Genomic DNA, 25,189 nt, shown 5'->3' with positions numbered 1-25,189 from the left:
GACTAGAAAAAGTCTAGAAAAAGGTATGAGGATGGTGTGAATGCACTACAAGTCAGATATTCTCCTTGGCTGATAACGAAACAAATGAACATTGGTGCTCACCACATTGGTTGTGTTGGGCGATGCTCCATGATGCATCAGTTGTGAAACAATATTTACATGTCCCATGAAGGCAGCAACATGGATCGGAGTCAGACCCGACTAGAAAATGGAAAGAAGAAGAACAATGACCGAGGTTTGAGGTTAGCGGCATAGAATGAGCTACAACAAAAAAGAGTTGCCTGGACCTTGGCAGTGAAGGTGAATTGTGAGTTGTATATGGCAGCTATAAAAGGATTCCCTTTTCAGCACAAAGCTTGCTATTCTCAACCTTGGGTTCCCAGGTGTTCTTAGACTACAGCTCCCATCATCCACAGCCAGAAGGGGCAGTAATCATGGATGGTGGGAGTGTAGTCCAACGACATCTGAGAACCCAAGGTTGGGAAAGGCTGCTTTAATTGCTGCACCACACTTGCTCTCACAGCAACGTTTTAGATTGACATTTCTGACAATCACTGAAGCATTGAAGGAACATTGTGCTATCTAAAGCCTGCAATGTAAATCAGGGCGGGAAATCTGTGGCCCTCCAAATGTTGTTGGATACTTCCACCAGTTCCAGTCTGCATAGCCAATGGTCAGGGATGATGGGTCTTCCAATAAGTGGAACCTGGCCAGAATGGAAGAAGTCACCGAGCATGTGTTGTGGCCCTAGCATACCTCTCTCCCATGCAGGGGGCTATTACCACCCCCCAAAAATCTACTGCTCAAGACATATGCCCCTCCCCTCACACCCCTTGATCTAGGCCTGAATCTAGGGACACTTATTAGTTCAGTAGGCCAAAGATCACCACATCTCAACTTAGTTATACACCTAAGAACACAGAATCCCTCTGCAATGTTGTGGGATTCCACAGAGACACACTATGTGGGTTTTTCAGCATATAAGGAAGTGTGGAAAGGATTCCCTTACAGGAGTTTAGAAACAATTAGCATATGGAAACCTCAACTGAAACAGTAGGAAAGGGGTCCCTGCTTTGATTTCGAATCTTCCTCCTGTTCTCAGCTCTTAAGCCAATGGACTTGCTTGTTTACGGAAAACATAACGGCATGTGCAGTCAAAGATACCTTACCTCAGTGACAGCTTGGATAGATGCTCCATGTTTCAGCAAAAGTTCCATCACTTTAATTCTGTTCTTTTTGCAGGCAATGTGGAGAGGTGTGAAACCATTCTGTAAAATTGAGAAAAGGACTTTTCACAGACAGCTAGACAAATGTTATTGACAAAACACTTATTCTCTGAATTATCTGCACTGAACTATGTTTCCCATCCCCTTGTGATATTCCATGGCTGCTAATTTTTGTTTCATATATATAGAGAGAGAGAGAGTGAGAGAAAGACAGACAGAGAGAGAGGATTTTGCTGGATGAAATGCTAATGACTAGTATGCTTTGGGGGGATAAATAGTATTTGCACATACAGTAAAGTGCAAAGCTAAGCTGCCATTTCATTGTGAGTGAAGCAGTGAGAAGAAGCAAGAAAACAAGCTATCCTGAACATCAAAGGTACCGTCCTATTCACAGCATCTGCTGGAATGTCGATGACAACCTGTATACATATCAAAGTGGCATCATAGGATTATTTTAAAAACAGCTGACAGAATTGGGCCTCCAATCTCATCAGCATCAGCTACCTTTCCAACAGGAGTAAAAGATACCATATGCTTTCATAACATATGGTCAGGGCTTCTGCCTCTTCTAGTTGAGTCAAAACAGGCAGTTCAGTTCATTGCCATACTTGAGTTGAATTCTTTCACTTCTTTTTTTTTTATTACTGTTATCATTCAGGGTAACTATCACGAAGAGAAAGAAAACAGAACAGAACCAAGCATTTCCCCTTTTCCTGAAACCTGAGATCTTTCAATGTGAGTTGCTAAGGGGGAAGGGTTGTGTGGAGACCTGTGCTGTTTCCAAAGAATGCCGTGGGGATATGCTTATAGAAAAGACATATATTTTGGGGAAATTGTTTGTCATTTGCAGAAGTCATTATAACCAACGCATCTCCATCTAATCCATGTGCAGTCTTGTGTTTATTTCCCAGTTTAATACTTGCTTTGGAGACATCAGAAACATTTTGAAGCCAAAGCATCCTTTCCCCCCCTTCCCTTCCAGCATTTGAAAGGCCAGTGATCTGAATCTGTTTCCAAAGATATAATCTGAATTTCTCCCACACTGATTGCCGATGGCAGTTAAAGGCTGCATAATTTACCCTTTTCCCTCCAACTGGTAGAAAGCTGTAAAAAAATGTGTGCGAGCACACATGCACCCTCATTAAATTTTCAGTAGTATTGATAAAGGAAGACTTTATCCAATTTTCTTTTGCCTAACATAATGCAGACACAAGATGTGCATTAATGGCACAAGAAACACATTCATGAGAACTTCATAGTAAAACCCAGTGCTTTTTTTTTCTTAAAAAAATATGTTTAGGGGTACTCTCATTTTGAATCAAGAAAACCACGATTTTTATTGTTCAAACTGGGAAAAATAAATACAGTAAATGGACAAAAGTACAAAGATTCACAAAATGTTTAGGGGCTTGCGTACCCCTGCGCACCCCAAGAAAAAAGCACTGCTAAAACCTATTTTCTTGAGCCCTGTGAGCAATGGCAGCTGTTCCCCCTGAATTTGAGACTGCCAAATACCAAGCATAAACATGCTGATATATATATATATATATATATATATATATATATATATATATATATATATGCGCTAGTGACGAATAGTTAGCCTGGTGTGCGTACTCACCAGTGCTTTGGCATTAGGATTAGCTTTCTTGTCCAACAAAACTTTCGCAACTTTGTAGTGGCCACAGTGGGCGGCAACATGCAGCGCCGTCAGATAGTCGTTAGTGACATCATCCACAGGCACATTGTGCTCAATGAGAAGCTGGACACAGTTGAGGTGGTCCCCTTGCGTCGCCATATGCAATGGAGACAAGCCATTCTGGGAAAAGAAAAGCAGGCGGAGAAGAGCAGTATAGTAAGATGCACAACTTTAAAACAAGGAGGCCACTTCTAACAGAGGAGTGTTGCTCCCAACTAGCTTTACAAGCTTTCGGGATTTATAGAGGGACTTCTAAGGATAACGTAAATGAGGAAGCAGACAGACATTTCAACTCCGCTGCTGCTGCACCTGAACCAAGCAGGAATTCCATGGGAATCTAAAAGTAACCTGAGGGAAGGCCAATAAAAAGGAAGGGGAGAGGGAAAGGAGTGGTAGAACCACTTTAATGCTCCATCCAAGCCTTTTTCACAGCATGAGGACAGAGCAGGCAACACCTCCTCCAATTCACTAACTGTAGTAAGGAAATCAGTACCATGACATTCAAAATTATACCCCCTCAAAGCAAAACCTTCAAGTTGCAGATAAAGGCATCCACGAGGTTGTTGTTGGCATCCGGTCTTCTCTTGAGAGACAATGAAGTGCACCTCATCTCTGGGGCGCAAGACTGGCCTACCCAGAGGCCAAGACCCCACCCCCCTGGCCTCGCTGATGTGGTCTAAAGGATAACAGAGCAATACGTTTGGCACCAACTTGGCTGCAGGAGGCATACAAGGTGCCATCCAACTGCCTGAGGGACTCCACTCTGGATTTGTGAGGTGTTTACTCCATAGACTTTTCTTCTCCTGAAGGTATCTCACAAAGCAGCCAGGTGTGGATTTTCCCTCAGGGTTTACTCCTGAAGCCTTTCTCACAAAGGAGCATAGCTGCAAGGCAGCAGAAGTTTAGGACCAGTGTTTTCCTTCTCTTAGATGGGCTCTCCTTCCAGGTTGACAAGCCCCACCTGCCCCTCATCCATGAAGTGAAGGCAGTGAATTGACACATGTTGCTGGTGGACCCCCAGAAAAGTGGCATCTTAATTGTGAAAGCTCTAGTGCAGTTAAAGTGAGTAGACAAAACGATGCACAGATAAATTTCTCGTTTCCATGAGTTTATTCTGCTGTGTATCATTTATTCTAACTCATAAGTGAAACACAACATCTGTTCAAGCCTAGTTGGGTGACCCTTGGGTGAGAGCCACTGTGGTGTGATTATTCAGAGTGTCAGGAGTAGGTCTGGATAGGCTCAGGTTCAAATTCCCATAAAGCCATGGGACTCGGTCGCTGTCTTCCAGTTTAACCTACCTCTCAGGATTTTTGTGAGAATAAAATGGGGAGAACCAGTTATGCAGCCTTGAGCCCCATAGCAGAATGGATGGATATAGTTTTAATCAATCAACTCTCACGAACAGCAGGTGAGGAGGTAAATCTGTGTCTGGGCTATACCACTTCGGACTGCAGGTGGAGGCTTACATCACTCCATACAAAAACATTCCTATGGACAGAAAATGAACACGCAAGGGAGAAAACAAGAACAGAAGCTTCTCCCTTGATATCCAGTTTTTGGTTCACATAGGGGAGTATTCAGTCATAAGAGCCCTCACCTGCCATGTGAAGTGGTATACGCTAAGAACATGTTTGGTTCCTCACCTGGTGCACGTGAGAACTTGAGTTTAGCTATTAGATTTTCAATAATTTCCATATGCCTATTTGAAAATCAAGAAAGAAAGCTGACCTCATTTTGCAAGATTCATCTTTTTTTTTTTTTAGAAAAAAAAAAGATTTTAAAAAATTATTAGAAAAACAAATGAACCAGTGCTGGTTGGGACTCCCTCTCTCTGTATAAAACACACCATAGCTCTGTGCCATGGGAAATGGCTCATTAATGCCATTCTCAAGATCTCCTGCCTTCCAGTTTTCCATACAAACCTAGTCAAAATTAACATATCAGAGAGAGAAAATGACAGAGATGAGGGGGGCTTCCGACAGCAGAACTTCATGTTGGTGGTTTGTTTTTTGGGTTTTTTTACATTTATCTTTAATGTGAAGCTTGAGTTTCCCTCTGTAGGAGAGCAGGTGCATCTGTATTATAGCGGAGGAGTCACTTTGCTGGAGAGTTATATAATCTCTTTTCTAGGCCAGCTTATTTTCACAGCCCTCGCACAAAAATGCAACTTCAAATTCAGAAATGCTGGGCCCCCTCCCCCCCCGGAGGGGGTTGGGAAGCTCAACTGGGGATTGAATACTAGGAAAAGCTGTTTTTCAACCTTAAGTGGGCTTTGGAAAAGGTGAAGGGTACAAGGTCTTGCACCTTCGGATTCAAGAAACTGACCTGTCAAGAAAAATTCACAGCAATTCACTCATGCCATAAAGTGAAGATTAAACTCCCCAGAAGGGTACCCAAACTAACAGCATATATGAAGCAATGGGGACTAAAGTCCAACAGGTGCTTTCAGAAGTGAGGCTACGGATTCATTTAAGATCAGAAGGTTCCACTACCGAATGTCAGTGCAGTTCGGAAAACAGGGAAGTGCCATTTTAAAAATTCAAATGCATAGTCCAGTCAATGCAGATGTTCATTTATTATTTACAGGCACAGGAAACGTAAAGCCTCGTTAATAAAAAATACTTATGAAAATGGCCTGCCTGTACCTGTGGGGAAATGCAGACTTGAGAGGGATGAGCAGGAAAGAGAATGGGTGCACCCCGAGGCTGAGATTCAAAGAGCTACCGTAGACATGCCCGGGGACTTGAGATTTTCTCTGTCTTTGCACTGTTGGTACCCAATTCCACAGCACAAGCTGCTTTTGAAAGCACCGCTCTTTTCAAAGCCAGTCCAACAAGCCACTTGGATTGGGGAGGGGGTAGGGGGTCTGTTTACCAGACTCAAGCACAAATGTCTCTTCAGCAAGTGGAACTACCTGCACAGTTAGGAAGCTAGGAAACTCCTACCTGCTGAGCCAGACCATCTATCATTCTCCAAATCCCAAGCTCCACATTACCTTCGTTTTCGAAAGGATTGGGGCACCTCGGTCGAGCAGCATCCGCACAACCTGTTCGTGGCCACTTCGTGCCCCGCAGTGGAGAGGTGTCAGCCCGTCCTGTTGAATAAGGAAGTCACAACACATGATTTTGGAGGGGCATAAATGAAGGATGCAAGTCTAACACATTTAAACTGTTCTGGGATACCCCCCAAAGGGGGTTGGAGGAAATCTTCACCAATTTATGTTACATTTTCAATGTATTTCCTCCGTAATGGAGTAGGACACAGAAAAGCACAGTTGTTTATTTCCATTCCACACACAACTGTACTATTTCCAGAGAAGTAGCCAGGTTAGTCAGTCCCAGGCAAGAAACCCAGAGAGTCTTGTGGTACCTTGAAGACTAGCAAACAGTAGCAATTGATCTGATGGGGTAGCACCTCTTGGCAGGGGGTGGGGGGCACTGCCACCTTCCAGGGTGGTACACTGGACAGGTGGGTTAATACTGGTGAGGCTGAGGCTGGGCTCCATAGCACCCTGACATCACCACCTCCTTCCCAGCACTGCAATGGCACCCTGCCTACTTGGCCACCCCTGCCAACACAGTAGTGACATTGATATGCAAGGTTTTGTGGACCATAGTCCAATTGATCAGACACATTCTTCCCCCGTCCCTTTCCCCCCTGCTGCTACACAGGTAGAGTAAACAGTGAGAGCAGGAGGGGAAAAAATGCCCAAAAAAGTACATAGGGTGTAAATAGTGCATCATTAGCAGTGGTTATTCACAAACAGTTGAGTTGAAAACAGATGTCCTGGTGAGCCAATTAATAAACATAAAGGTAAAGGTAAAGGTACCCCTGCCCGAAAGGGCCAGTCTTGACAGACTCTGGGGTTTGTGCGCCCATCTCACATCTATTGGCCGGGGGCCAGCGCTGTCCGGAGACACTTCCGGGTCACGTGGCCAGCGTGACAAAGCTGCATCTGGCGAGCCAGCGCAGCACACGGAACACCGTTTACCTTCCCGCTGGTAAGCGGTCCCTATTTATCTACTTGCACCCGGGGGTGCTTTCGAACTGCTAGGTTGGCAGGCGCTGGGACCGAGCAGCGGGAGCGCACCCCGCTGCGGGGATTCGAACTGCCGACCTTTCGATCGGCAAGCCCTAGGCGCTGAGGCTTTAACCCACAGCGCCACCCGCGTCCGCGTATTCACAAACAGTTGAGTTGAAAACAGATGTCCTGGTGAGCCAATTAATAAACATAGTTGGACCAAAAAACAACACCACCATGTTCCAAATCAACACAACAGCGATCGCACTGAAACTCTTGATAAATTGTAATTCTGAGGTTCACAGAATTCACAGAACAGAGCCTTTCTCTCCGTGTCTCTTACGTGCAGGGGCACACATAAATGTGCTGTGCTGTACGCAGCCATTTCGAGTGCCATTAAGGCAGCTACCTATCCATATCAGATTTACCTCACGTTTATTCACATCTTTGCTTCCTTGGTACTTCTCACATTGTTTCCGTGGGCCGGAGTGTCATCTAATGTCAATTTAGTTAGGATGACTCAGGCAGATTGTGACCTAGAGTGCTTACACTGTTTCACTTCATAAATATATAGGCTGAGGCAGATTTTACCTATTTGTCTGGGTTTTGCTCATAAAACTGAATGCTGTGGTTCCCCATTGTATTGTTCAATGTTTGCGCAATACGTTCAGTCAACAAACAAAACTTAAAATCTAGTCTCTTATTGCACCCAGAGATTCAGTGCTCCGGTCTGTATGACCATATCTCAGCTTAATAAGCAAATTTATTCACCTTCACATGCAGCCTCTTTGTTCCTCCCCAGGCAGCATGAGAAATCCAATTAACCATCGCTTCCCATTTCATTAAAACTGGGAAGTTATGGTTACCAGGTTCAGTGGAAGTTAAGATATATGCTTGCTGTGGTTTGCTGTTGGTTAAATACCCTGGCTTGTTCCAAAGCTGGTAACCATAGTTTCCTAAGTTCGGAGAAAATAGGAAACTATGGTTTCTTAAAGACCTCCTTTGGATTGGTCACATTACAATTGGAGGAGCTAAGGGGATGTGTGTGTGGGAAATGACTCATCTACATCTTGGTCTACTTAGCTGAAATATGATTATTTATTCTTTTATTTCATAAAAATTTATATACCGCCTGATTGTAGGAAAAAACCTCAAAGCAGTTTACAAAATGATCATCCAAACAAAGCCTGTGTGTCAAAGGATTGACGCAAGATTTTAAAACCATTTAAGTACCCACCAGAACAGAATTAAATGCCCACTGCTATAACAATGAGGAGAAAATGATATTCAAGAATGCCAGCAAGCCAGCAGCTATAAACAAGATCTGTGTAACCTGTAATTTAGGTGCCACTTTATCCCCCTTATTTATTTACACAATGTCAATCACCTTCTTTCCAAGCACTTTATGATTGTGCATTCAAAAAGGCGTTGATGCACTCTGAGCACATAGTGTTCTCATATTAAATCTGTCGTGGTACATTGGGGAAACATCTTTTAGATTGGAAATTACAGTGTCATTCCTTCCTAATTGTTCATCTTGTTCACTGAGAACAAGACTGCATCCTCTATTAACTTCTTCTTCTTCTTCAGACTGACCTGAAGCCACAATCATGCCCAAAATGCCTCTGTGAAAACTTTAGACCATCGGATTATTTGACAACAAGTTAATTCTAGATCTGAGCTGTCTTTATCAGAAAATGTGGTACAGGGCAAAGTGTAAACCAAGACCACATCTTTGGAATTTTCATAATTTAGTTGAAATGTCATTTGCAGACAGCAAACAAAACAAGGTGGACTTTGGTAAACGTTTGTACCACAGTTCTCTGCGCAAGGCCAAAACTTGGTGCCCCCCAATGGATCTTCCCAATTATGGACCTTCTAAATTTTGTCCCCCCTTGGCTCAACTGGGGAACTGCAGGGGAGCTGTCCGCACTGCCCCTAATCTGGTGCTGCAAACAAACATAACTCCTTGTGAACTTTGAGTTCTAAGAGGCAGGTCTCCTTAAGCAGAAAGTTGCAAGGAAGGCACAATCCCCCATCCTCAGCCCCATTTTTGCCTTAGTGGGGACAGAAAGCAGAGCACACTAGTATTTCTTTTTGCTCTCGTAAGGGAGATCATTTCATCACCTGAGAGCCACCACAGAGAAGAACATCTCGCATACTACTTCCCCTCAAACCACAGGCTGTGGCAGGACTGCCAACAGGACCTCCCCAGCTACAACAAAGGCAGCATTTTTTCATCTCTGCCGAGCTAAGCAGTTGGTCCCTTATCTCTCTCGCCCTGACCATGCGACGGTCACCTCCAGGCTTGATTACTGTAACTCACTCTACATGGGGCTGCCCTTGAAACTGACCCAGAAACTCCAGCGGGTGCAGAATGCCGTGGCGAGACTCCTCATGGGGTCCTCGCTGCGGGAGCACATTCATCCGGTGCTATACCAGTTGCACTGGCTCCCGGTGGAGTACAAGATCAGGTTTAAGGTGCTGGTTTTGACCTTTAAAGCCCTATACGGCCTAGGACCCTTGTACCTACGTGTAATGAATATGGGTTGCTCGTGCGTAAGTTGCCGCCTCTCCTGGCTTTGTTGCCTTGTTAAACCTTTCAGTCTGGACAGCCCTTCACTTCGTGGCTGCCTCAGTCGCTAGCAGAATCCGTCAGTGGGCGTTTCTTAAACCTTTTCCAACATAAAAGTTGTTTGACACCCAGTCTCCTCCTACTCTCTCTGTAGGGAAGTCTTCTGCGCAGGGAGGGCATGGGTAGTGGAGGACCCGTGCTCTCCCCGCTGGTGTCCGGTGAAGAGTCTGGGAGCCCTCTCGCCGATTCCCCCATCTGCCCCCCTTTATTCCTGTTGTTGCGCTGAATTGCTTCCCCATCTTCTGAGCTGCCTCTCTCCCTGCTGGGCCCTTCTCCAGCATCATTTGAGAGCCTTCCCTCCGCCTCTAGCTCCAATGTCACTTCCCTGACACTATGGGACCGCCTCTCCTGGTATGCCCCATGGAGGACCTTAAGGCCTGAAAATAATAACACCCTGAAGATCGAAGGCCCCAAGGAGATTAGACTGGCCTTGACCAGAGCCAGGGCCTTTTTGGCCGTGGCCCCAGCCTGGTGGAACGCTCTCTCACAGGAGACCAGGGACCTGCGGGATTTGACATCTTTCTGCAGAGCCTGCAAGATGGAGCTGCTCCGCCAAGCCTTTGATCTGAGTTCAGTCTGATTCTTTTCTTTCTGTAAAGTAGCAAGCATTAAAGAGGCCTCCTAACCCCCTCACAGGTCCTTTATAAGACCAGTGATAACAGTTGACCCTGGAGAATATTAACCACTCTCAATTTTACCCATGGACTGCCATCTGTCCAGATTTTAATTTGCTCTGAACTAATTTTAAGATGTATTTTAATTAATTGATTGCCTGTTTTTTATGTTCTTATGTTCTTTGTATACTGTGTTAGTTTTATGATGTTAGCCGCCCTGAGCCTGGCTCCGGCCATGGTACAAATAAATTATTATTATTATTATTAAGCACATGGAGACATTACACAACTGCGGAGAGGTTCCCCCTCCACGCATCATACGTCACTTGCCAGGTGAAGCCTGAGTTTGAGCAGTTTCTGGAAGGAACATTCTTCCTGAGATGGACTGAAAGATTCACCCATTACCTTCTTGACAGTGAAAGAAGATGCTGAAGTCCTGTTACCCCAAGTAACAGCTGAAAAAGCTCAGAGTGAGGCACACTTCTCTTGTTTTGCTAATCAAAATAGCAGTGATATACTTTCCCCTTCCACAGTCGGGCTTCAGCCTTTCTGACATGTGGAGCAGCCAGCAGGTGTTGAGCTACAGGTAGTTTTAAAGTATAGATTGCAGCAAAAAACTACATTTTATTCACAAACAAGAGAGTTCACAGAAAAGCTCTGTTGGTAGAGCCAGGAAATTTTTACTGGGGATGATTCTGCCAGCATCAAACACCATAAAATGCATACGATATTAAATAAGAGGCTTTAAATAACAAGATCCTGACATTCATAAAACTGCATGAAAGACAGGAACAAGCAATTGTCTGAGTTGGTTAGGGTTTTCCAAAGTAATATGGAGATCTGTCAGAGGGAGAAAAGTTGACCTGCAATTCTTTCTCTCTTCCTCTCCCCCCACACCTAGTTACCCAACCACCTCTAAAAGGCAATAAAAGATTTCAGCAAATTTATACTCCTGCTCAGGGCTTTTTTTCAGTAGGAACTCACAGGAACTCAGTTCCAGCACCTCTCAGGTGGGCACCATTTCCATTATTACAGAACGAAGGGGCGTGTTCACAATGAGCTCTGGAACCTAGGAAAATAGCACTGCTTCTCCTTAACCAACAAATGCGTCCTACCCAAATAACAAAGCAAGAAAACAAAACAAAGCTAACTACAGGCTTAAATATGATGTGTGGATCAGCACTTGCTTTAAATGCCCGTGTGTTGGGTGGGGAGACAAAAAAGTTAAAATGAGCTACTGAACATTCATCAGAGCTGCTCTGTATCGGAAACAAGGGGTTTCCAAGAATGTTTATTTTCTGGGCAGACAAACTGTAGGACGACGTGAAGCATAAAATACACTGGACACATTAGGATACATCCATCCTCTGATACAATGCTCCTGGAAAGGCTCTGGGAAAACCTTTACAAACAATTATGACATTTGGCAGATTAAGAACTCCCTAAACATGCATCAATAGCAGATTAACTGCATCATCTGTTTTATCTAACCTTCCACAGGGCCTTCTGACATGCAAGGTCAGTAGGAGAAAGAATAGGAATTGTGCTTTAATGTAGCATTTGAGTAACAGCCTTTTGTACACACACCCTGCTGCTGCTTAGGGTTCACATTTCTACACTGGTCCTGAACCTCGCGAGTTGTCCTCAGAGAAATTCACCACAATGAATGTGAGGTAATATAATCTCTCCCCAAAGTTATAATATAGCCAGGGGATTTACTGTGGTACCTATAGCATTTTTAAGGCTAAAATAGTTTCCTATTTGCTCCCACTTCCTCCTAAGGCAATGCTTTATTTAAATGTGAAAAATGTGGGTTTTCACATTTCTAAAAATAGGTACAGAAACAAGTAAATACTTTTAAACTTCACTGCAAAAAATGTCCATTTTTCATATGCCAGTAGAGAATTTCTCCAAGAAACATGGAACCCAACCATAGACTACGCGGTGTTAGGTCAGAGGATGACAAAGTTGGAATTTAAAATTGCAATTCAACTCTCCAAATTTGAAAAGATACCAATATTAACATTTAACTGGAGCAAATTTTAATATCATCTGTACATATGCATCATGTAAGTTTACTAGTTGTACTACAAGACGGGAACAACACATCATCGCTCCGCCAATAAAACCTGTGGTCCTGCTAACTCTTCCTCCTTTCTTCCCTGTAATATTAAGTAATGCAAATATAATTGTGTGAAGTATTTGGCTGCTCCACTTCACTGGCTGACAACTGCAGGGTGGGGAAACTCAACAGTGCAATGATATGAGAACATGTGCTTTGCATTGCTGAAACTTACCAGGCGAGAGAGAGAGAGAGAATAGGAGGCGAAACAGGGCTGCTCCTTTTGGCGATGGCCATGTGTTGGCCTTAAAGGCTAGACCTGACCTAAATGCCTCAAAGGTGTGGGAGATAAAACTTTCTCATTCATGTGTGTGTGTGGTGGTGGTGGGCATGATCTACTCACGCCCATTCATACAGAGATGATCACAAGCAGCCCTGAATATATGACACCCATAGGCATGGAAACATAGGAAAGCTGCCTTTATACTGAGTCAAACCATTGACTGGCAACAGCTCTTTGGTGTCTGAGACAGGAATCTATTTCCAGCCCTACTGAAGATGCCAAGGGCTGAACCTGAGAACTTTTGCATGCCAAGCATGTGCCCTACCACCAGGCTACGGCATTCTATGGAGCCCTCCCCATCTCACCCCACAGGCTCTCAACCAGGCATGTTCCCACTGTGCCAAGTGATGACCAATATTGGGGATGCTCCTCCACGATGCATGCTCAGCAACCTGCCTCTCTCTAGGTCACCAGCATAGAGGGCAAATTGTGTCCCATCCACAGAAGCTGGGGAAGGAATGTCAAACGAGAATGTGCAATCCTTGGAGCAGGGGACAGTTTAGTTTTATATATTCCATTGTGGTTACTGTAAAAGCACCAGCCAGCCTGAAACTGTACATGCAGCATGTTTTCCCCCCTGCAGATCCAAGAGCTGGTCTTTCAGTTCAGCTGTACCGCAGTAGATTGAAGATTACAAGTGCTTACTGCTAATCCCGGGTAAAATGTGCTTGCTGCCTGTGACAAACACAAATTCACGTCGGCAAGCCTAGTATCAAGGCAGCCAAGCTAACTCCAGCTAATTTAATCAACTTCACTAAGTATATTTTATTTGGTGAAATCCATTCTGGAAGACAGAGAAAGGGGAGACACGATAAGAGAGGCGATGTTCAGAGGGCATGGGTTATATGAAGCAGCAGCAGAGGCAGCCGCGTTTTTCACTTGAGAGCGCTCTGAACAAACCAAACAGTGAAATTTGTCATCGACAGACTTCTCCAACAGCTGCCAATGCAGGGAAATTGACACAGCAATGGACTCCATTTACTGGCCATTGCATTTGTTATGCATTTAGCTCTTACATCACTTGCCAGCTGCTGCGTATTGAAACAAAAGGTTCCCTTCATGTATCATAAAAAAGACCAATCCTCATATGAGATCCAAAATCAGCTTTACAATTTGGGGAGGCAGGCCTAGACAATGCTTGGCTCAGGGATGTGTAAACAGACAGGGAAAGGGAAAGGGTATAGCTATTCAGCCAGTCTCCACATGTTCTGGTATGAGAGCACACCCTGCAGGAAGAGGGAAGGGGTTACCGTGGATCAAGATCTTAACAGGAGACAGAATCTGAGACCATATCTTTCACTGACATTTTTCAGTTTTGTTTCTGGGATGAGTATGGGATGGAGACAGCTTTAACGGCCCTGGTGGAAGATCTATGCCTGAAGATCAATAGGGTGAATGTTTCTCAACTCTGCTTGCTAATTCTACTAGCCTGTCAAATATGAGATGCTTTCAGTACTGCGGATCATATCATTATCTTGTGCTGTCTCCAGCAGCTAGTAGTTTCTCAGTTAGCTCCCCAACAGCTTTTTTCTTTGCTAGCATGCAGCAAAAAAATAATATGCATTTTCTGTAATAAACTTTCTGTAATAAGATGCATTTTTTTCTTTGATGGCTTCACTAATATACCAATTTTTGTGCACACTTCCCCCGAACATATATTTTTTTCTATGCGTTTGTTTGTTACAGAACTGCATCATAAAATTTGGAGAGATGGGTTTCAAAAAAATATCTGCGCTTCAGTTTGGGAAGCATAAAGCAGGTAGGTTCAAATTAAAATGTGAACCAGGCGAAATTTCACTTGCATCTCTATTGGTTACCATGTGATTCACAGTCCATACTCTTGTGTGCCCCCACTGCAGATAATTTCCTGCCCAGTGAGCTCCAGTGGCTCAACTGCTCCTGATCTTCATTGGTTTATTATTATTATAAATCCTTCTTATTAGGGGCTTAGTCTTCTTGAGGGTCTATCATTATTAGATAAGGTCTGTTGACTGATCCCTCATTTATTTTGTTCCTTTTAAAAGTTTGCATTGTAGTTTTTTTATAATAGCTTCACATTGCCATCTGCTATAAGTGCCTAAGAGTTTTGGGTTGTGGGATATAAATCTATCAAAGAACTCAAAAGTAACATCCACTTCAGTGAGCCACACCCAATATACTGTAATACGGTAATTCGTAGATGGTCTTACCCTTGTTTTGGCATCAATTTTTGCTCCTCTGTCAAGCAGCAGCTTAACCATATTGGTATTCCCTCTCTTTGATGCTACATGTAATGGAGTGATATCATTCTGTCAAACGAAACAGAGGAAACCAAGTTAGATTTTAAGAAGCATTTATATTTTCTTTCGACTGACCCTGTTCCACACACTCTGATTCCCAAGATATTTATTTTTATAAATAAATAGAACTCAGGCACTGTGTTGAAAATCTCTCTCTCTCTCTCTCTCTCTCTCTCTCTCTCTCTCACACACACACACACACACACAAAAAAATACACAATTTTTCAGGGCTACACGAAAGCAATGTTCATGACATTCCCCTTTCCAGTACCAGGATGGGAGGCTGTGCAGATGCACCCCTAAGCAGTTGCCGTGGGCTACAAACTTCCTGTGATGTCACAAATGGACAGGGTGGCTGAGGGGGAAGAGGCAGTTACTAGTGGGAGGTGGCTGGATGGGAAATGCTTGGACGCTCTACGTAGGTATGCCACCTTGAGTCCCATGAAGGAAGGAAGACAGGATAGAAATCTAATAAGTAAATACAAACTGGGCCAGCCTCTCTCTGCCTCCCTCTGCAGTTCTCTCTGAACCACCTTTATGCGCTTGCAAAATCTATCACTTGAGGCTTTCTTCCCTTGCCTCATGGGAGGAACCCCCTGAGAAGAGACTGGAAATGTTTGTGCATAATTAAAAAATATACGAGTTGGATCAAGACATATACTTCCATAAGCAGAAAGAGTCCTTCCATTCACAGAAGGGACTCAGAGGGAAGATGTTTGGGTGGGTGGGTGGAGGCAATTTTTGCCAACTCTCCTTCCTAATGTAGCTCCCTGCACCAGATCCTACACTGTTCTGAAGGGTTCTCCAAACCTCCAGAGCAGCTTTTTCAGGGGGCTACCAAGGGAAGGAGGAAAACAAATAAATCACCTTTCTTCTCCTTCTGCCCAAGGAAGCACCTCAAGAGTGAAATTCCATTCCTCATTAGTTTGGATCTAACCCTTTATCTTCATCTTTGAGTTTCTGTTTAGCAAGACAACCATATGCAAATGTGCTGCACATTCAGGACAATTATGTAACAGGGTCACTCATGCACAAAGATCCAAGACCCAGCTAGATGCTTTTTGCATCCTGCTGAATTTCCTATGCTAAAAGTGCTTCTCGATGCCTGATGCGAGTGCCCAAATGTGCACATAGAACAAATAAACATACTGATTTAGCTTTTCTGAATGGGAAGAACAGGCACAATACTACAGTGAAGATAAGCTTTGAGTTATGCTTTCTATGTGGTGCTATGGGGAAGTGACCAAAAGCTGTCTGGATAAAAATGATACCTTGCTGAATGAGCAATGCCATCTACATGTTAACCATCATTTTATCTGTTGTGTGATTGGTGCACCAGGGATGAACCAGATGCCTACAAATGCCGTCACAGGTGCTGGGGCCACCAGCAATGCCTGCAGCAGTGTGCCATGCTGTGAGTTGCCTCGCTCAGTAATTTATTAGTCTCATTTATATCCTGCCCTTCAGGATACAAATTATTTCCAAGGAGATTCACAACAAAAACAGAAGCAAAAGATAAATGCAGTGAATATTAGGGTGACAACAAAGCTCTGGCATGCCAGAAAGGATAAGCGAATACATACTCCCACAGACACATGATGCTGTAATAAAAGAGACAAGGATGGAAAACCCTATTGCTCCATTTGCTCAGAAATCATAGCCGTTGAGCCAGAAAAGACATATGGGAGGAAAATGCTCCCTCACTACTTTCCCCCATCATTGCCTATGCACCGTCAAAAGTGAAATTTAGACTGTAAGCTTCTTGGGGCAAGGTCTGATCTTCTGTGTGCTGCTTTTATTCCGTACAGTGACATGTACACTGGTGGTGGTATAAATAAATAAATCATCCTCAAATCCATTGCCTTGACCAGCCAGATACAACTCTAAGATGCGAGATCAATAAAAGGTATCAGGTACATTAGCTTTTTGCTAATGGCAAGCTTCTTGTGAGCTGGTAAGGCACTGTTGCAAAGAGCAGTACCTGGATCAAATCCGGCTTCTGCCATGAACTCACTAATTGGCTTCAGAACTGCATCTCTGCAATATGGGAATACTATTAGTCTTCCCTATTTATCATGCTGACCAGCAGGAGTGGAGTTTGCCTCCTGCAGCCAGGCCTGATTCTTCATGTTTCTAAGGACGGTGCTGTGAAACGAGCCACACTTTCACAATCCTTTCGTCTTCCAAGAAGAAGCACCTGAACTTCATTTTTATTTGACAACTCACTTTGATGATCTTGTTACCAGTGTGAAACAATAACCACCACCCCCAACGACAAAAGACAAAAAACCCCCAATCTATAGTCCTCAGGCTGTAGCCATGTCAGCAAGACGGAATGATCAAATGGGAACCTAATTGTGTTTCTGCTGGTGAACACTCCTGCTGGCAAAAAAAAGGAGAAAATTTGTATTCTCAAGATCACCCAGCCTGTAACAGGGAGACTCTCTTAACTACCTTTCCTTAGGATTGGGAGTGTGGGAGACAAAGAAGTGATCCTTAGAATTAAAAGGCCATAAAAGAAAAAGAAAAAGAAAAAGAAAAAAGAAAAAGACCCTGATGTTGGGAAAGATGGAGGGCACAAGGAGAAGGGGACGACAGAGAATGAGATGGTTGGATGGTGTTCTTGAAGCCACTAGCATGAGTTTGATCAAACTGCGGAGGCAGTGGAGGACAGAAGTGCCTGGCGTGCTCTGGTCCATGGGGTCACGAAGAGTCGGACACGACTAAACGACTAAACAACAACAACAAAAGAAAAAGAAGGATGTGCAAATCTTGCTTGCACAAGACATCTGAAATCAAACCACAAAAAAATTACTTCTGCAGGAAAATACTGTTTCTTTTCAGTGCCATCCATTGTGTTGTTGACGGTTGTTGAGGCTGCCAAGCTGCACATCTTGAGATCCCTTTTTTATCTTTAAACCTGCAGCTGAATTGGGTGGATGAGGAGTGAGACCATTTCCCACCCCACCTCACTGCCCACCATACATACATCACACCCTCCAAGTGTCCCTATTTTCCAGGGACAGTCCTGGATTTACAGACATAGTCCCAGTTTCTGATTTGATCCTGGAATGTCCCACTTTTCCTTAGGATGACCTTATTTTCATTGGAGAAATATTGGAGGGTATGGAGTTACCCAACCCCTGAGCAGTCTGAAGGCAGCCCTATATAGGGAAGGGTTTTTTAATGTTTAATGCTTTATTATGTTTTTATATATGTAACAGCTGTCCAGAGTGGCTGGGGCCACCCAGTGAGATGGGCAAGGCATAAATAGTAAATTATTATTATTATTATTATTATTATTATTATTATTATTATTATTATTACTATTATTGAATAGGATGTCCCTATTTTCATTGGGGAAATGTTAGAAGGTATGCATACGAACATAATTTTATTTGTATGCTGCTGTTCCACAGCTCAAACCATGCTCAAGGTGGCTTACAACAGGAACAAACAGATAACCACAACATAACAAAAGTAGTTGTGAATAAGAAATAAAACATTAAAAACAAGGGAACATTATTTTGTGAGAGTTATGCTGTTTCTGCGGTGTTCTACTATGTTTCATTATGTTATGTTTATTGTTTGCAAACCACTTCAGAATTCATTTGAACGAAAAGCGGCATAGAAATACTATAAACCAAATCAAATCAAATTTAGGAGTCACGTTTAAGTGAAATTCATACGGATCAGTACATACCCTTGCAGTAAAATCCACAGCAGCACCACGATTTAGAAGCAGCGTAGCTACGTTAATATTTCCATAGTGGGCGGCAATATGCAGAGGAGTGAAGCCGCTCTGAAATAAAGAAACAACAACAACAACAAAACACAGCAAGATATAAATATTTTTCCCCCATAGGTCTTCCACCAGCTCCTAAAATGGATGTCTTGCAGCTCAGGCAGAGTCCAATCAGCAGAATGCAGTCCAGGACACAGTAGACATTCTATTTTAATGTTCAGTACTACTTTATGGCTTGTTTGAAGACAATGAATAAAAATATACTCAGTAGAAGGTAAAGAAATTACTATGCCTATTCTGGGAGAATAAGAGCAGGATAAAATGTCTAGCTATTGTAAAAAGAATCTATCGAAGTAAGTTAATGAAAATGAAAATATTACCCTTCACTTAATTGGTAAATCAGTTTCTCGTGGGAAATATCTACTTGTTATCAGTATCTTCTTATTCTTGCAACTTTAACATCACAGAGCTTTCTTGCAGAAATTCAGATGAAGTCACTTGATAATAATTGCTGAATAGACTTCATAAATTCAAAGCAGATGCAAATTAAAACAACATCAAAGTCCATTTTAAAAAGAGATTAATGTGACTTAAAAAAGAAAAAGAGGGCTCCTTCTATAAAAAATCAACCCCCCCCCCACTGTGAGCAATCAAACTGGGTTAATATTATGAGATCCCCAACTCTAATTAGAAAGCGTCTAGCCAACCAGATAGTTTCAGTGACTTGTTTTCATATTTCAGACTTATTTTAAAATAATAATAATAATAATAATAATAAATTTCTCTTCTTGAAACAGTGCTAAAACATGCAGCAATTCAACCAGTCCCCGCAATGTGTGGAATCTCAGAAGGAACTTGACGCATTTCTAAAACCATCAGCAAGCCTCTTTAGCCATGCTAGCTGTCACTGCCTCAACTTGAAAAGTGTTTACACATTTCTGAATTGCCCAGAAGAACCAGCACCTTCCTCCTACCCCCCACCCTTTTCGTTGACACTGACAGTAAAGTGTCATGCAAGAGCCTAAAGGAACTAAGTCCTGGATGCAAAAGTGTGTCAGGGATGTCTGCAGCTCTTGACACAGCTGATTAAAAAAAACCCACACACATTTTATATGGCATTGGAAACCCAGGCACTTTCCTCTTGTGCAAAATTACCCTTTTCGGCTGTGACAATTAGTTCCAAAGGAAGCTTGCTTGTACGCCTTTATGAACACTCGTTTCAGCTGCAGAAAGCCCTGGTAAATAACTAAAACTACATTCTGCTCTAGCACATGCCACTTTTTGTTGAATCTAAAGCAGGTCTCTACTCCTCTAAGAAGGCAATGCAGAGAAGAGAAGGAAGAAATGACGCAGCAGCAGCAGCAGCTCTACATTGTGGGAAAGTGATGATGCACATATATTTATATATTTATAGATATATAATATATTTTCATATATACCTCAGTTGTTCTATTCACCATCATCTAGGTTAACACATTTGGAAGCAAAGAAGGGGGAGAAAATGAACGGTTAGTTCTCTACCGGTGATAATGGATGCAGAAAGCTTTGTGACCGCTGTGTGGACACGACAATGAAAGCACAAATAAGGCACAGAAGGAAAGCGAGGCTGAATGGCAGGCTATTTCCCCCACACCCCAAACGTGAATGAGGTTTCGTCGTTTTCCCCCATGGTAAAAACAGAGATTCAGAAACCCTGCTTTTTCCATGTCAGCCTTCAAGTCTATGACCTGGTTTGCATGATCAAATCCTGGCTTAATAAGCTCAGATATGCATGGGCTCCATGCATCTGCCCATGCAGCAACTTCACTTCCACTTTGCTCCTCCTTCTGCAGGAGCATGAAAACTAAATGGGAATCTGCAGATTCTATAGATTCCCCTCCACACCTGGAAATTATTTAACAGTATCCAAACAAGATAGGATTTTTACGCCAATTGTAAACTGTAGCTCCATGTCCTGAAAGCTTTTGCAGAAGCCATTAACCACAGTTTCCCAGTTTGCACAAAACCGGAAGCTATAATTAATTGTGACTTCCTGACTTGTCTTTCCACTTGTGCAACAGGAGAAATGAAGCAGCCGTGAAGAGTCTGTGGGTGGGTGCACAGAGCTAATGCATATCTGAAGGCTTATTAAAGCATGGTTTGATTGTCCGGATGCAGCCTCTGCCGACCTTTAAAGAAGAAAACTAAACACAGTTATTGCTTCTGTACTGCAGCGCATGATATACATCAAAGTCCTTTTCTGAGTTCAGTCTTTCTGCCACACTCTGATCTAAGCTCCAGTGTGATCAAGAAACAGAACCCAGGACATCAGTAACAACCAATTTGCCATTTAATTATTCTATCACAGTTGCAGATACTAGCATTTGGCTCAGATATAGACCAACATGTTTCTTCCCGTTCACAAGAGAAAGTATTGAATAAAAAGTAGGCCTTTGCCCCTTGTGATCCACCAAGCCAAAAAGCCTGTCATTTGATCATAGTGGCCTGCTATAACACTTGATAAATCTCTTGGTTCTGATAAATCTCTTGGTTCTGTTGCGTTCCCAGAGCTGATAAAACAGTCATGGCTGCTGGGCTAACATTGCCTTGGTAAATCGCATGTGGTACAGGTCCAACTTGCAACGGTGCTAAATGAAACTGCAGCAGTAAAACCTAGAAAAGACTTAGGCTACTCTCAATTTGTTAACACAGAGAAGCAGAGATACTATATGCATCACTCAATCTGTTGTTTCTTCTTCTTCTTCTTCTTCTTCTTCTGGAAAAAACAAGAACTGCTACTAACCTTGGACTCCACATCTGCATTGTGGTCATTCTGCAGCAACAATGCAGCTGCCTTGGTGTCGTCCTTGCGTGCAGCAATGTGGAGAGCAGGAAGACGGACTTTCCCCTTCGTGTCATTTTCAAGCAACAAGGAAACCACCTGGTCATGGCCCTGTTGAAGAGCTACGGCCAATGGCGTGAATCCATCCTATCGGACAACAATAATCAGCAGACATGTCTTTAAGGAACCCAATTCAACATTGCATTGTTGTTGTTGTTTTGTACTTAATAGGCAAAGCTATGTGTAAACTAACATCAGTGTTTGGCATCAGTGATGGGCTGGTTGAGAGTGATCAAAATGAAATAAAGTTCATACAAGAAAGAGATGCTGATTCTTAGGAGGCCTAACAGTCCAGGGACAAGATGGCAGCCTGTTCTGGACAGGGCTGCATTCCCCTTTAAAAATAAATAAATCAATACTTCGGAATACTCCTGGACCCAACCTTGTTCTTAGGTACTCAGGTAGTGACTGTGGCCAGGATTACTTTTGCACACATGCAGAAAGTGTGCCAGCTGGGCCTATTCCTTGAAAGCTCAGACTTGCCCCTGCATTAGTTGCATCTCAGATGGATTACTGTAATGCACTGTGGATCTGCCCTTGAAAATAACTTGGAGACTCCAACTGATTTGAATGAGCTTTAGTTCCTGCTATTGCTAAATTTCATTTGCTGATATGTTAAGCTCTGGTTCTTTGCGTTCTTAAACATCAATGCTGACTTTATACTGGTAATTATGTTTTGATTATGGATTATCTGTGGATGTCTCTGGTACTGCACCAGACAAGAGCTTCCAATGTGGCTAATTTCTCCTGGGGTTTGTGCACACCTCTAATGTTTTCATTTATTTCATATGAAGGAGTGGTGCTATGTTGTACTTCCACATTTCAATATATTTGCTTTGGCAAAGACAGTATAAAATGAACATTTACCTCTGTGGCAAGGCTCTGGCTTGCCCCATTATCAAGAAGAAACTTAACCACTTCCAGATGATTTTCTTGGGCTGCCATATATAATGGCGTGAAGCCATTCTGAAAAAGAAAAACATAATAGTATAACTTTTCTTCGGAAACCCAAGGTTTTGATCAAGTGATAATTGTAGTCCTCTTACTTAGAATCATCTAGGCATAGTTAGACATGCAACAGAATGGGATGGCAGAGTCCTGATTTGGCAGAAATGATTGTACCAGTTCAGGCTGCCAGTGATGGATCACATTTCTGAATGCTCACCAGTGTGAAAAGCTTCTTTTCTGTTGTGCTGCCTTTTTTACTTTCAGGGAGTGTTATCTGTGGTAAAGTGGGATTATAAATAAATAGCAGGTCAACAGGAGAAACACAGTTGTCATTCAGACAACATATGGTAGGCCTAAGTATGGTGAACTGAGACAAGTCAACTTCAAAGCCTGGTTTTAAAAGATAGCTTATTTCCCTAAACCAGTGTTTCCCAACCGGTGTTCCGCGGCACACGAGTGTGCCGTGAGACATCGGCTGGTGTGCCGCGAGATACCTGGAGGGAGGCGGGCGAGTCGGGCGGCGAGAGGCGGGGCGGCGGCGGCGAGGAGAGGTCGCGCCTCCTGCTGCTGCCTGGCGCTCCTCCTCGCAGCCGGCAGCGCTGCCTGGGCGCCTCCGCGCGACTCTGCCTCGCTGGGTTTGGTCTCCCAGCAGAGACGGGTCACACGCGCCCCTCCCTCCCTCCCTCAGCCTGCGCGGAGGGAGAGCCAGAGAGAGGCATCGGTCCCGCGCTCCGAGGCGGATTGAGCGCAGCTGAGAGGAGCTGCCGAGGGGAAAAACTTTCACTTTTGTGCGTCCCTCCCGGCGTGACGCTGCGCGCTGACGTCACGGGGCGGGGCTTTAATGGTGGTGTGCCGCGAGATTTTTTTTCAGTAAACAGGTGTGCCGTTGCCCAAAAACGTTTGGGAAACACTGCCCTAAACTGTAGTTAAGATTAACCACAGTTTTCAGTTTGGACATAGTGATAAACTGTGGTTAATTAAAACAGAAGTAAAAACGTCTAATCTCCTTCTTGAGGCTACTCCAGAGAAGGAGAGAAAAGGGGGGCAGGTGCACAAACCTAAGGTTTATGTATTTAACACTAAGACACAGTTTATCATAGAGTTGGACAGAGGGCTTTTAGGCCATCTGGTTCAAGCCTCTGCTCCTTGCAGGAGATTCCAAGCTACAGCACCCCAAACAGGTGGCTGTTCATCTATTTAGTGCTACATCCAAACCAGATTTATATTTAAAAGCATTATTTTGTTTTATGAAGGCTTCCTGTGTACTCCTCCATGTCACCAATGCTGACTCAGCAACCTTCGCCCAGCTACTGAGTTCTGGGGGAAGAGCCAATGCCTTGGAAATGCAAGGTCAGCTTCAGGAAATAACGCTTACGATTCTTCTCATCCCTCTCTGCTGACTTCAGTTAATGGTCCACAGTCTATGCTTCCCAAAGGAGTGTGAAACAACTGGTGTTGCAATTAGATTAGATTGCTAATTTGTAGATTAGTCCTAGCTATAGGGCTGTTGTACACATTACACAGAGGGAGACCTGGGACTGCCATTGAGAGTACGCCCCAAAGTTGTTCACCACATCTGCAAATTGCATTATTTGAAATGTTTGAAATGGCCCCGTGGAAAAGAGTGTTGTAAGTCATAAGGGCTCATCATCTAAAGGAGAGGAAGCCCCAGTGGAACTTCCTCCTCTGTGTAGGAAGGAGTGTTCCTTTCCTACAAACAGGCTCCTCCTGTTCTCCATAAGGCAATGCACTGCCCAGTTATCAGCTGACATGCTCCAGGATCATTTTGAAAACTCAACATAGGTTTCCAGTTAGCCAGATGGGCAGGAGGTCTTCAGCTGTTCCTATTCAGCTGCATGACAGCTGGCAAAATTGAACGTGGTGTCCAACTGGAAAAAAGAACTGGGCAAATCCAAAGGCGCATTTTAAATAGAAATGTCACACAATTGTGTTCTTTGCCAATGTAACACCAGCCATTAAAAAAGAAAGAAAGAAAAAATCTCCCACAACCAATGAAAATAATCTCTGCTTGAGTGGGTTATTTAGGTTTCCCTTTAGCTAAAAATAAAATTAAATGTTAGAAACTGGAGATGTTTGGTCAAGACTTTGAAGTCAGAAGACCTGTAGCGTTGGTAGGCTTTATCTCTGTGTCAGTATTGATTTTAATACTATCTTGTTAATATTATAATATCTTTTAGGCCGTTGAGATGTTTAAATATTACTGTTATTATTAATTGTATTTCTGTACCAGCCTTCATCCAAGGAACACAGGGCAGTTTGCAACATAACAATGGAAGAATGCATAACATAGTAACAAGCAGTATTAATGTGGTTTGGAACATGGAATTATCATCATCATCATTATTATTTATCACATTTCTATATCACCTTTCATCTGAAGATCAATTTACAATAAAAAGAAAAATACAGACCATAGTAACCAACAAAAACATAACCCCTCCCACAAGCTCAAAGGCCATAGATTGTTTAATTAGCTAAAGGCCTGGGAGAAGAGGAATGTTTTTGCCTGGCGCCTAAAAATATGTAACAAAGGCGCTAGATGATCCTCCCTGGGGAGAGCATTCTACAAGCGGGGAGCCACTGCAGAAAAGGCCCTTTCTTGTGTTGCCACCTTCTAGATCTTTCACATAGAGGGGTCTCAGATGATGAGTTCAGGGTCCGGTTTAGTTCATGGGTTAATGTCTATTTTTATTTTATTAACTACCTTATGGG

General features: G+C 43.2%; 1 protein-coding gene across 28 annotated transcripts in view; it reads right to left on the bottom strand.

Annotated features, from left to right (window-relative positions):
- ANK3 (ankyrin 3) overlaps window positions 1-25,189 on the bottom strand; it is a 400,513-nt gene that overhangs the window by 108,878 nt on the left and 266,446 nt on the right. For 20 of the 28 annotated variants that reach the window (XM_082222269.1, XM_082222287.1, XM_082222271.1 and 17 more), the window contains 9 exons: window positions 22,376-22,474; window positions 21,410-21,595; window positions 20,067-20,090; window positions 18,586-18,684; window positions 14,793-14,891; window positions 5,924-6,022; window positions 2,848-3,045; window positions 1,170-1,268; window positions 103-201 (listed from right to left, as the gene is read on the bottom strand). In XM_082222269.1, the coding sequence (XP_082078395.1) occupies window positions 103-201; window positions 1,170-1,268; window positions 2,848-3,045; window positions 5,924-6,022; window positions 14,793-14,891; window positions 18,586-18,684; window positions 20,067-20,090; window positions 21,410-21,595; window positions 22,376-22,474 (1,002 nt within the window). The remainder of the gene's footprint in view (window positions 1-102; window positions 202-1,169; window positions 1,269-2,847; window positions 3,046-5,923; window positions 6,023-14,792; window positions 14,892-18,585; window positions 18,685-20,066; window positions 20,091-21,409; window positions 21,596-22,375; window positions 22,475-25,189) is intronic. The other 8 variants (XM_082222259.1, XM_082222284.1, XM_082222272.1 and 5 more) reach the window with 1 other exon arrangement.

The sequence above is a fragment of the Podarcis vaucheri genome (genome assembly GCF_965113315.1).
Source record: "Podarcis vaucheri genome assembly, chromosome: 5".
NCBI classification, from domain to species: Eukaryota; Metazoa; Chordata; class Lepidosauria; order Squamata; family Lacertidae; genus Podarcis; species Podarcis vaucheri.
Note: the sequence above shows the minus strand (reverse complement) of the source record. Positions and strands in the feature narration are given on the sequence as shown.